The 13399-nt window shown below is 36.1% G+C and overlaps 1 protein-coding gene across 4 annotated transcripts in view; it reads left to right on the top strand.

The window, feature by feature from the left end:
* The window catches only part of PAFAH1B1 (platelet activating factor acetylhydrolase 1b regulatory subunit 1), an 82810-nt gene that overhangs the window by 54470 nt on the left and 14941 nt on the right, over nt 1-13399 (top strand). For 3 of the 4 annotated variants that reach the window (XM_027624882.2, XM_027624883.2, XM_027624884.1), the window contains 4 exons: nt 4873-4957; nt 5212-5286; nt 6095-6301; nt 12629-12797. In XM_027624882.2, the coding sequence (XP_027480683.1) occupies nt 4873-4957; nt 5212-5286; nt 6095-6301; nt 12629-12797 (536 nt within the window). Of the gene's footprint in view, nt 1-3084; nt 3324-4872; nt 4958-5211; nt 5287-6094; nt 6302-12628; nt 12798-13399 lie in introns of all 4 variants that reach the window. The other variant, XM_027624885.2, reaches the window with a different exon arrangement.

The raw sequence follows: 13399 nt of genomic DNA, 5'->3' as shown, positions 1-13399 counted from the left end.
CTCGATCTCACGACCCTGAGATCATGACATGAGCTGACACCAAGAGTTGGACGCTTAACTCACAGTGCCCCAGGTGCCCCATTATAAGTCCATTTTTAAAGCACTTACAAAAAAATACAATATATGGAAATATATAAAAATGGAACCACTCTAATGAAAGGAGGGAGGTGCAGAGCTCCACCTGCTTAGCCAGTTTCTTCCCCAGCCACTCAGTAAATGTTTTTTAGAATTATTATCCTAGAGGGATGCCTGGGTGGCTTGGTCGGTTGAGCGTCTGCCTTCGGCTCGGGTCATGATCCCAGGGTCCTGGGATTGAGTCCCACATCAGGCTCTCTGCTCTGTGGGGAGCCTGCTTCTCCCTCTGCCTTTCTCTCTCATGAATAAATAAATAAAATCTTTAAAAAAAAATTATTATCCTAGATTATTTTACTACTTGCTAGTTTTGTGGCCTTGATAAGACAATCTGCCAATATATAATATAGGGTAATATACTTTTTTACCTAATTTGGCAGGATTGTTTTAGGATCAAAAGAGATAGTGAATGTTGTTTTTTAAATTGTATTTAACATTTTATAAAAAGTATAAATGTGACAAAACTATAATGAGGTGCTGCTTTATGCACATTTGTAATCACCTGCATCTTTCTAATTCATTGCATTTGCCACACAACATTTTTTTAAAATGCAGATGTCGAGGGGCGCCTGGCTGACTCAGTCTGTTGAGCATCTCACCGTTTATTTGGGCTCAGGTCATGATCTGTGGGTCATGAGATCGAGCCCTCTGTTGGGCTCCACACTCAGTAGGAGTCTGCTTGAGTTTCTTTCCCTCTACTCCTCCCCCTGCTCATGCACACTCCCTCTCTGTCTCTCAAAAAAGTAAATAAATCTTTAAAAAAAATACTAAAATGCAGATGTTGGGTTAAGCTACATAGAATATAGAAATATTGCAGAAGTTTTAAAAATTTAACATCTAGTCCACTTTTTATAAAAGTTACATAAGCAGAGGGGGCACCTGGGTGGCTCAGTTGGTTGGGTGACTGCCTTTGGCTCAGGTCATGGTCCCGGAGTCCTGGGATCGAGTCCCACATCGGGCTCCCAGCTCAATGGGAAGCCTGCTTCTCCCTCTGACCCTCTCCCCCTCTCATGCTGTTTCTCTCTCGCTCGCTCTCTAATAAATAAATAAATAAATAAATAAATAAATAATCAAAAGTTACATAAGCAGAATCAAAGGATAAAAACTTGGGTTTTTTGGGGGGCACCTGGGTGGGTCAGTTGGTTAAGCGACTGCCTTCGGCTCAGGTCATGATCCTGGAGTCCCGGGATCGAGTCCCACATCGGGCTCCCTGCTCAGCAGGGAGTCTGCTTCTCCCTCTGACCCTCTTCCCTCTCGTGCTCTCTGTCTCTCATTCTCTCTCTCTCAAATAAATAAATAAAATCTTTAAAAAAAAAAAACTTGGGTTTTTTTTTTAAGTCAGTAAATACTAATCCAAATGTTTGACAAGTAAAGATGGTAAAGGGATGACATAACTCTTGATAGGAATATAAATTGGTATAACTCTGGGGAGCAATTTTTCAGTAGCTATCAAAATGTCCTAAAAATGTATATAACTTTTGTCTTTGTTCAGTCTACTCTAATGAATACTGTAAACTGGGTGGCTTATTAATAACAGATATTTCTTTCTTTTTTTTTTTTAAGATTTTATTTATTTATTTGACAGAGAAAGAGTGAGAGAGGAAACACAAGCAGGGGGAGTGGGAGAGGGAGAAGCAGGAAGCCTGCTGAGCAGGGAGCCCAATGTGGGGCTCGATCCCAGGACCCTGGGATCATGACCTGAGCTGAAGGCAGATGCTTAATGACTGAGCCACTCAGGTGCCCCCAGAGATTTATTTCTTAGGGTTCTAGAGGCTGGGAAGTCCAAGATCAAAGCATTAGCAGATTTGGTGTCTGGTGGTGCTTGCTTCCTAGTTAACATTCTCTTATAAGGGCATTAAATTCCATTCATGAGGGCTCTGCCCTCATGACCTAAGCACCTCCAAAGGGCCCATCCCCAAATACCATCATATTAGGTTTCAACATAAGAATTGGTGGCGGGGAGGAGGATGACATACAAACATTGAATGTGTAGCATCTTTTGACTCTAAAGATGTGAGAAAGGCTTTATATGAATGTTTATTTGCAACATTGTTTAAAATGATGAAAAATTAGAAACAACCTGAAAGTCCAACAGTAGGTAATTGCGTAAATAAAATTTGGTACATCTACATCATAGAATATTGTGTTCGAATATTAATAGCTATAATGTTAGAGATGAATATTTACTGACCAGGGAAGAGTTTCATAACATGGTGAACAGATTAAGTTACTTGATAAAAAGCCATACAGAGGTTCCTGGGTGGCTCATTCGGTTGGGCAGCTGCCTTTGGCTCAGGTCATATAAATAATCTCAGCAGTCCTGGGATGGAGGCTGGACTCCTTTCTGGGGGTTGGGGGGAAAGTCTGCTTCTTCCTCTCCTTCTGCCCCTCCCCCTGCTGGTGCTCTGTCTCTCTCTCTCAAATAAATTCTTGGAAAAAAAGGCCATATATAATGCATCCATGGCGATGTGAATTTATTGGCAAAGAACATGGTATGAGATGACTACGGAAGGGTTAGCAGTGGTAATCTGAAAATGTTGGGACTTTTTTAATAAGGAAAAGGAATAGTTGGTTTGCATTTTTCTCCTTTTACTATTCTTTTCTGGAAAAGTACCACCATTTATCTATCTTTACAGAAAGGAGGTTCTTTAAGATAATAATTGTTATAATTTGTCCATGTATTACATATATATATGTATTATTTCTTATATGAGCTTCAGAGTTGTAAGCTGTGTGCTGTGTCTTCAGGCAAAGTTTCAGGCATTAGGGTTTGACCCTGAGGTAAGAATGGAGCTAGGTAGGAACATTAAATATTTGCAAGTACTATATATAATTTGTTTACCCTTGACATTTTTAAAGAAAAAAATAAAGCTAAGAAATAGATATGTTTTTTAACTTGTTTCCCTTATTATTTGGGATATTCTAACCAAGGGAAATTTACTTTTGTTGAAGGTTTGTAACACAGGCTCTGACAACACAGTATTTGATGGAATATTTTGAGAGATCCATTGCCTTCCTATTTTGTATTGTTTCGGAAGGCCCAAGTAGAACTACTTGGAAATTAAGACGGAATAGATTTCAGCTCCATGTAAAGAAGACACTTCTTATGAATCAAGTTATCCATTAGTAGGACAGGCCAGAAGGTACAGGCTGTGTGATATGAGCAGCACACAGACAGACTCAAAATAATAGTAAGAATTTATCTTTCCTCAGCCCCCATTTTCATGAATGTGATGTGCTTGACCCTGTTATCCATTGGTTACTATGCTTTAATCTTTGGTATGCTAATAATTACCTGGAATATTAAGTGTTTGATGTAATTCCCTATTATCTTTCTCCACCATTTGTTTTACTTTTAACATGCCATTGAATTAAAACTTGATTCCACCAATTCTACGATACTACTAGAGTGTTTTTATTTCCTAAAGCATTAGGTGGGCAGTGGCCTTGATAGGGTAGTCATAGGAGCATTGTTTGTGGTAGTAAAAGCATATGTCTATAATGGAATACAATATATTTTTTTAAAGGCAAATTTATGTCTGCTGGTAAAGAATGATGGCTTAGATTGAGTTTATGTGACTGTGTAAGAAACAAATATTGATTATCTCTAGAAGACTATGCAGGAATTTGTGTGTTTAGGTAGATTCTGAATATACAAAACACTGATTAAGTGGTTACCTTAGGAATGGAATATGAGGGGTCAGTGGTAGAAAGGATATTTTATTGTGTACTTATTATATATTTAAGTTTTGTTTAACCTTGCATATATGTTAACTTTTTAATTAAATTACAATGTTTTAAAGGAAATCCTAAACAGCTATTTCGGTCACAGTGGTACTTAAGGCTCAGAAAAGTTGATAGACACATTGGAATAGGTTGCTTTAGGAGGGGAGGTAGCTGATTTTCTCTTTGAAAGATTATAAGGACAGCATGAAGAGGCACCTGCTAATTGAGCTTTTCTAACCTTCGAATTTTCTAATTCTAAATAAATGTCTCATTCTATGATATACTAAGTTTAGAGCTTGTGCCCTTTTTTCACCCATTCTAATGGTTAAAATTATCTCTGATATTAAATACTTATTAATTATAATTTATCAGAACAATTTTCTCTGTAAAACTAAATTTCAGTTGCTAGTCCTTGAGCGTCTGCTAGCATAACAAGTAGTAAAGGAAGGCTGAATGTAAACATGAACAAAACGATGATTACTGTCACAAATCACTAGCTGTTCTATAAGCTGTATCTTGACCCGCAGAGTCCCCTCATCTTATAAGGTAAGCAATACATTAGAAACTTACAACTAAAAGCTCAAGAATAATGTTTTAATATTATGGATGTACTATGACAGGACTAAATGTTTTAGAGGCTTTGGGGGAGGGTTCCTTTTTTTATGAAATACTTGTGTGATTTGGAACGGAATACTTTCAAAAGAGTGTTTTAAGATTTATGAGATTTTAAATAAAATATTTAACATCGAAATCAGATTTTGTGGGGCGCCCAGGTGGCTCAGTCGGTTGAGCATCTGACTCTTGATTTTGGCTCAGGTCATGATCTCAGGGTCATGGGATCGAGCCCCACGTAGGGCTCCATGCCCACTCGGTGCAGTCCCCTTGTCCCTCTCCCTCCCCCTCTGCCTCTCCACCTGCTTGCACATGCTCGCTCTCTCTTAAATAAATGAGTAAATAAAATTTTATTTAAAAATCAGATTCTGTTAGAAGTCATTTGAATTTGTTTTCTTTCAGAAATCGAGCTATAGCAGATTATCTTCGTTCAAATGGCTATGAAGAGGCATATTCAGTTTTTAAAAAGGAAGCTGAATTAGATATGGTATGTTCGCCTTTTTACAGTTATTCGTGGTATAGCTAATAAGTGGATTTTACTCAAGTATCAGTATTGAACAGTCATGTCAATTATTCACAAATGCTATCATTTGTTATGTGGTTCTTTGGCCCTAGGTTTTCACCCCCACCTTTTTGTATAATCATATATTTAGTAACATTTGGGCTTAGGTGAATGGTCTGTATGCCTTAAACAATGTAGTTGAGCCATTTTTCAAAAGGTTCTAATTTTTTTTCCTCTAGAATGAAGAATTAGATAAGAAATATGCTGGTCTTTTGGAAAAAAAATGGACATCCGTTATTAGATTACAAAAGAAGGTATCTACGTCTTCTTTCTTTAAAGTCACTGGTACTCAGAGTGTTCTTATATAAACTTTCTGAAAATATTAATATCAATTAGTCTGCATTAATTAATAATTATATTTATTCCTGAAAGGCAAATAAAAGTCATTTTTATGCATTAAAAAAAACTGACCTAGACAGGTCTTTGCCTAATACATGCTAACTCATGCAACCCAAATGTTGGCTCCAGTGAATATACATAACCCTGACTTGAAAGAATTGATAATGAACGAACTCATTTGTGCATTTAGATTGGAAGAAAGCATGGAGCCAGTATGAAGCTGGGGAAAGAGCACTAAAGTGTGCACTTAGAGAAGTCATTTTCATCTCTGAGCTTTTGTTTTTATCTGTAAAGTGAAGGCAACAAATAATACTCTGGTCCTAAAATTTATACTTTCAGTAGGCAAAGTTAGAATAAATAAATAACATTCTTTAACATGAGTTAATCCATAAAAAGCTCTTAGAAAAGTTGCATAGCACATACATAATGTCAGCTTTTATTGCACTGCTCTTCCTCTAATTAGTAGATAGAAACTGAAATTTTTTTAGTTAAGTAGTTGATACAGTCATAGTTTTTCTCAAGTTTCAGTTTTGTCACACTAATAAAATTTTGGGTAGTATATTATAAAATCTTTTCAATTAAATTTGATGAATGCTTTGTAAATTACTGAAATTTTTTCAAGTATCCTGCATAAACAGATGCAAACTAAAGGCAGTTTTTAAAAATATCAAATATATTACTTTTATTGGAATCTATGTATATATAACCGTGTTCCTTCTCAAGGTTATGGAATTAGAATCAAAACTAAATGAAGCAAAAGAAGAGTTTACATCGGGTGGGCCCCTTGGTCAGAAACGAGACCCAAAAGAATGGATTCCCCGTCCACCAGAAAAATATGCGTTGAGTGGTCATAGGAGTCCAGTCACTCGAGTAATTTTCCATCCTGTGTTCAGTGTTATGGTCTCTGCTTCAGAGGATGCTACAATTAAGGTAATTTTTTCAAAAAAATTAAAAATGTTAAAAGCAGATTAAAGTTAATTGGGTATAAGGGAAAAAATGATCCTGAAAATGCAGACTTGTACAAGACAGGAAAGACAGGAGTTTGTAGCTCCTGAGAGGCAAGCTGCCAAGTAAGTTTACTGATGAATTTGAGAAAGTAGGGTGTCACTGATTGAGTGTGGGGCCATAGGTCACCTAGTACTTGAATAATTTTTGTTTTTGGAGAATGAAGACATAAGTGTACCTTGCTTTTAAGCAGAGATGATAGATGAAAATACAAGATTACAACATGAGTACTTCAGGGGATGAATATATTCTGCAAAAGAATTCAGCAGGGGACTTGTTCAAATTGGGCTCTCCTTGATGTATTTTAAATACTGGCTTTGATTCCAAACAGTAGTTCTCTCCAGGGGTGTGGGGATATAGAGGGTTTTCACTTTATAAGTTATGTATTTCTCTCATTTTTGTATTTTTTACAGTAAGTATACACATTTTAATGTTTTATCTTTTAATCCGGAAAAAAGTTGTTTTTATAATTCCCTTTGATCCAGACACAATACAGTAACAGTTATATAAACTACCTGCAGAAAGATAAGTAAAATATAGTTAAAAGGTTTAGGTAGGTTTTTCTCTTTTAAGGCTTTTTCCAGATTAAGTTCTAGAGGGAGAGGGAGAAGCAGGCTTCCCATGGAGCAAGGAGCCTGATGCGGGGCTCAGTCCCAGGACCCTGGGATCATGACCTGAGCCAAAGGCAGATGCTTAACAGACTGAGCCACCCAGGCGCCCCTAAGTTCTAGATTTTAAAAAGTTTCATTTATAGAGGTATAATTAAGAAAACATGAGCAGGTTGTTAAGCCTATATCGCCTAGCAGTAGTCCAGTTTAAAGTACCGTAATGACTTAAATGTGACTCTACTTAATTTGTTCTTCAAATTAAACATTGTTTTATATTTTCCTAATGTGGTTTCTTTCTTTAGTTTCTAAATCAGTGGCTTCCTTCCATCCCATGGGCTGGTGATCCATGGGGTGGGCTGCAGAGTAATTGGAAGAGAGTCTTAAATCATATGTGTACCATGTAGTCTGAAATGATTACATACCTAATACATTAACCGTTGCTGTTTCTCTTTTTTTAAGATTTTTTTTTTTTTTTTGAGAGAGAGAGCACGAGAGGGAAGAGGGTTAGAGGGAGAAGCAGACTCCCCGCTGAGCAGGGAGCCTGATGTGGGGACTCGATCCCGGACTCCAGGATCGTGACCTGAGCCGAAGGCAGTCGCTTAACCAACTGAGCCACCCAGGCGCCCCAACCATTGCTGTTTTTCAAATATATGTAGACATGTATTTAAATTATTGATTTCATGATAGTTTTGTGTACTGTAAAAACTGTACTGCTGTCATGAGGCTTAAGGGTGAATAGATTAAAAACCTAGTCTTAATTATTGATTTTACAGCAGTGGTATAAAAGCATAAACAAAACTGTTATCTTAAATCTTAAAATATACCTATTGAGTGAACTTCAAAATATTACAAATCAGGGTGCCTTGGCTGGCTCAGTTGGTAGAGCACGCAACTCTTGATCTCAGGGTGGTGAGTTCAGGCCCCATGTTGGGTGTGGAGCCTACTTAAAAAAATAAAATGTTAAAATTGGAAGTTTTAAAATTTCTTTGTATAATAATCATACCATATATCTCAGCAACTACTTACTAGTTCTCCCTTCCATTTACTCTTTATTTAATGTGTGTACACGTGGTGGTTTCATTAATGAAAATCTTTTGTATTTAGTTTCGATTCTTTTTTTATTAAATTATTTTAGAAATAGGTTTCTTTGTTTCTGATGAATCATTTTTAATGATTTTATGCTAGTTCTGTTTATATGTGGAGGCTTTATATAGGGGAGTTAATGCTCTTGGTTAGAGTCCTGACCCCATCATTCAAAATTAATGTGATCATGGGCAGATTAACTTTTTGTGCTTCTCTTTCCTCATCTATAAAATGAAGATAATTAATACTTATCTCTGGGGCTTTTGATAGGATTAAATGAGTTAATATGTAGAAACTGCTTAAAACAGTACTGGACAGACACTAGAGGAGTACTTGGTGCCAGCAGTGTTTCAGTACCATGAACAAACTTTCTTCCTTTGGACGTTTTATGTCATTTCCAGTCATCTACTATCATAAATAATGTTCTTTTCATTCTTACCCATAAAGCTTTTTTTCCTCTCATTAAATTAACTCTGTGTATATTTTTGGGAATTAAAAAAACTTTTTCTACTCTCCTTCCATACTTTTATTATTCAGTTGTAGTAAAACCTAGGTGATTGCTAAATGAAGATTGTGATAGAACTACTTTCCCAAAAACTCAAAGGAGAACATAGAATTTTTTGTAATTTTGTGACTGTCTTGGACAAAGTGCTTGATATGTTTAAGGCTCAATTTTCTTATTTTTTGGGAATACAATTCTTTGGCTTAAAATTAAGTAATGTGTACATAACATATTAGCAGTATAGTGTCTGAGAGATTTAGGTAGATGGTAAGGGCCCAGTAAAATGTAGTTAATGGTAACAGAAATTTTTATTATATTATTTCCCTTGTGCATCTGGTAAATACAACAGATTTATTCCTTTTATAGTAATTCATTTACATCATCAACCTTTAATAATTTAGGGAAAATGTAGGATAGATATTTGAAATAGTTCATAACAGTATTTTGAAATGTTATTTCTTTTTCTTTTTTTCTTTTTTTAAGATTTAATTTTTAAGTAGTCTCCACACCCAATGTGGGGCCCAGACCCGAAACCTTGAGACCAAGAGTCGCACATTCCACTGACCTAGCCAGTCAGGCACCCCTTGAAATGTTATTTCTGATTGTCATGTAGAGTATTCTTAAATATTTTTAAAAATGAACAAACAAAACTGAAAAATACATTCAACAAATGAAGCAGATGAAGGACTGCCAAACTTTTTTTTTTAACTTTTTTTTTTTTAAGATTTTATTTATTTATTTGACAGAGCACAAGCAAGGGGAGTGGGAGAGGGAGAAGCAGGCTCCCCACTGAGCAGGGAGCGTGATGCAGGGGCTCGATCCTGGGACCCTGAGATCATGACCTGAGCCAAAGGTAGATGCTTAACTGACTGAGCCACCCAGGTGCACCAGGACTGCCAACTTTTTATAGAGTTCAAAACAAATGTGAAAAACAGTAATCATTCTCAATAGAAAATTGAACTGTGGAGTGTAAACAGACAATTCATAGAAGAAGAAAAAATGGCTTACCAACAGTAAAAAAAGTTTTGGCTTTGCTACTAATAGTAGAAAAAGTGCATATTAATATTACAGTATATCTCAAATCTGTCAGTATATTTTACTTCTTAGATGAGAATTCCCAGTGGTGATAAGAATTTAATGAATCAGGCATTCTCATTACATTTGATACAGTCTTATGAGAGAACAATTTAGCAGAAGGGCTTAAAAAGTCTATACTTTTTGACCCAAAATTCTTTTTCACCATCTGACCTAATATTGGAAAATGAGGACAGATATTTTTCAATATTCAAAGATTTTCATTTATATAATGTTTTCTATGATAATGAGAAATTGTAGGGCACCTGGGTGGCTCATTCGGTTGAGTTGTCTGACTCTTGATATCAGCTCAGGTCATGATCCTCAGGGTTGTAAAATTAAGCCCCTTGGTGGGCTCTGTGCTGGGCATGGAGCCTGCTTAAGATTCTCTCTCTCTGTCCTTCCCTTCCCCCACAAAAAATTTAGCTAACAATAGGAATTCCTTTAAAAAAAGATGTTTGCCCCAAAAAGGCAGGGGGAGGGGTACGCAGCACATGGCTGGCTCAATGGGTGGAGCATGCAATTTTTGAGCCCCGCATTGGGTGTAGAGATTACTTAAAAATAAAATCTTTTAAAAAAAAATGTTTGCCAAGTCTTTAATGGCATGGAATAATACTTGTGGTGAGAAGCAGAGAAGAAATGGGATAATGAAGTATACACTGTCATTATACTTAAAAATAGCATAGAAAGAATGGAAAAACCATTCCTTTGGTAGGATAGTGGTTATTTTTATTGCCTTTAGATAAGTACATTATAGCTTATCATGAGCACTTATTTTTATAATCATACAAAAGGTAAATAGCAAGTAAAGGAAAAATAAAATTAATTCTTATTAGTTCTTGATATTTGCAAACTAACATTAAAATGCCTTGTTCACCATCTATGAAGAGAGACAGTTCATTTTCTGAGTATTTATTTTAGAGAAAATGCTATAGTGTTCTTTGACAAATGCATGGAAAGTTAACTGAAACTGAACTGCAAGATCACAGCTTATTTTTAGTATGTAAAATATTCATCTGAACTTTTGGTGTCATTAGATAACTAAATGGAACAAAAATCTTACAAAAAAAGAAAGCAACTGACAGTATTATACCATTCATGAATGCATATGCAAAATTCTTAACAAATTATAAGCAAATTAAATCCAGCAATTTATAAAAAGGTTAATTAATACGACCCAAGTAGGGTTTATCCCAGAGTGCAGAATTGGGAAAATCAATCAGTATGATACACCACATCAATAAAAAAACATAATGGGTTCTGAAAATGCATCTGTGACAAAATTCCAGCCTTCATTCATGATAATAGCTCACAGCAAGCTAGGAAGGGAGCTTCATTAAGCTGATAAAAGGTTAAAAGGTATCTGAGCATAATTAATGGTGGAAAACAGTGCTTTCCCCCTGAGATCAGGAACCAAGGCCAGGATGTTCAGTTTCAACCACTTACATTCATGTTTGTAAAGGAGTGCCTTGTCAGTGCAGTAAGGCAGAAAAAGAAATAAAAGGCAAACAGATTGGAAAGGAAGAAATGAAACTGTCTTTACTTGCAGACATGATCATCTATGTAGAAAGCCCAAAGAATCTACCAAAAAGCTACTAGAACTACTCTGGATACAGGGTTACTCTACAAAGGGTCATTGTATTTCTATAATCCTAGCAATGAATAATTTGAAAATTGAAATTTTAAAATGCCACATAGTAGCATCAAAAAACCCCAGGATACTTAAGGATTAATCTAACAAAATATGTGCAAAATTAGAAATCACTTCTATGTAGAAGTACTTGAATATATGGTAAGAAAAAAATCTGTTTATATTGAGAAGGGTATATACATTTTCTGGAAAAGAAATGTTTTTTAGAAGATAGTTTACTTTTCTTAGGTGAGTTTTTTATGTAGTTGTGATCACATGTAATTTTGTGTTCTTTTTTATGTAACAAGTTCCTTATAATTGCAGGTCTTAACATCTACTTAGCCATACCCCTCATGTTTCCCCTAACTGTTTCCAAGTTTTCGAAATGCATTTTCTAAGTTTCTTTAAATTGGTTGGTATATACCCTACTGCAGGTAAATTTGAACCTACCATCAGAAGAATGGAATCAATCATTTGATTTTAGAGCATATAATTGGTGTCGGGTAAAGATTGAACTTCAGACTAGCATTTGACCACCAGAGTGAAAGTTTAGTATGTTCTTGAGGTCTGTTTCTAATATTTATTCTTTTTTTAATAAAGATTTTATTTACCTGTTTATTTATTTGAAAGAGAGAGAGAGAGAATGAGAGCGCGCTCAAGGGGAGGAGCAGAGGGATAGAGACAAGCAGACTCCGCACTGAGCGCGGAGCCCAGTGTGGGGCTCAATTCCACGACCCCGATATCATGACCTGAGCCGAAATCAAGAATCGGATGCTTAACCATCTGAGCCACCCAGGCACCCCTAATATTTATTCTTGATAGCTTATTATGTCTATTATCTTAGAAGAATTATCTTTAAAAAATGTGTCCGTGAATTCCCATTTTTGCATCAAAATGATAAATCTACTGTTCATGGACAGTAACATCTTATGAAGTCTTTCCTTGCCTCTTAGGTGTCTGAGCTCTGCTTGTCTATTAGATTAAGCACTCTTTATTGTCCCCTAATATTCTACATATAGATGCCTTTCATAACTGCCCTCAAAACTTTTGTCTTTAAATTTACTTGTTTACATGTCTGTTGTCTCCTGTCAGGCTGGGAAGAGACTTTGTCTGTCTTTTGGCTTTATATACCTACTCACTAGCATAATTAGGTATACGGTAGATAATGTGGTACTAGAAGTCTGGTTTAATAATTATAACTTCAGTTTTCTCTGTACAGAAAAGACCAATTTATACTTGAAGACGTGCTGTTTCTAAGACAGCTCTCTGTCATTTGCTCATACTAGTGTGCTGAGTGCTGATGTGAAATGAGAAGGGATGGGGTGATGTTAACTAAGTTTCTGATCATTTGACAGGTGTGGGATTATGAGACTGGAGATTTTGAGCGAACTCTTAAGGGACATACAGACTCTGTACAGGATATTTCATTTGACCACAGTGGCAAGCTTCTGGCTTCCTGTTCTGCAGATATGACCATTAAACTATGGGATTTTCAGGGCTTTGAATGCATCAGAACCATGCACGGTAAGGGGTAGAAGATAGTATTTTGATATTGATTTGCAACATCACATTCCAGAGAAAAGAATATTGTTTTCTGATAGTGTGCAGTCCCCTACATTTAATCCTTATTGTATCAGTGGAAGAGTATATGATGTCCATAGCCCATGGATAAGCCACAGTAGTTGAGAGTTGTTTCAGTTATGAGGTTTTAAGTATCTCCTAGTACTGGTTTATATAAAATACTTAATTCATTTTCAGGAATATTTTTGAATAAGAAAAACTGCTGGGACATCTGTCTTCAAGAAAGAAAGAAAATGGGGATTTGTTTTGTTTTGTTTTGTTTTTCATTTTTCTCACTTGAGAAACTGAAGTCCAGAGCAAATAGGTACAGTAAAAGCTGGAACCTAGCATTTCTTGCTCATTTTATAATGCTCCACATACACTGTAGTCTCAATGTTAGGTGGTTTTCCTGGGTCTTGTCGTAGAGACTATTCTCTGAGTCAGTTTGGCCTTGTGGAAAGAACATGGGCTTTGGAATCAGGTATCTGGGTTCAAATTCCTTCTTGTTTACTTGTGGCATTGGGAAATTTCAACCTCTTTCATCTGCAAGATAGAGGTCGAAGGCA

The sequence above is a fragment of the Zalophus californianus genome, chromosome 16 (genome assembly GCF_009762305.2).
Source record: "Zalophus californianus isolate mZalCal1 chromosome 16, mZalCal1.pri.v2, whole genome shotgun sequence".
NCBI classification, from domain to species: Eukaryota; Metazoa; Chordata; class Mammalia; order Carnivora; family Otariidae; genus Zalophus; species Zalophus californianus.
This window is presented reverse-complemented; position numbering and strand designations above follow the sequence as displayed.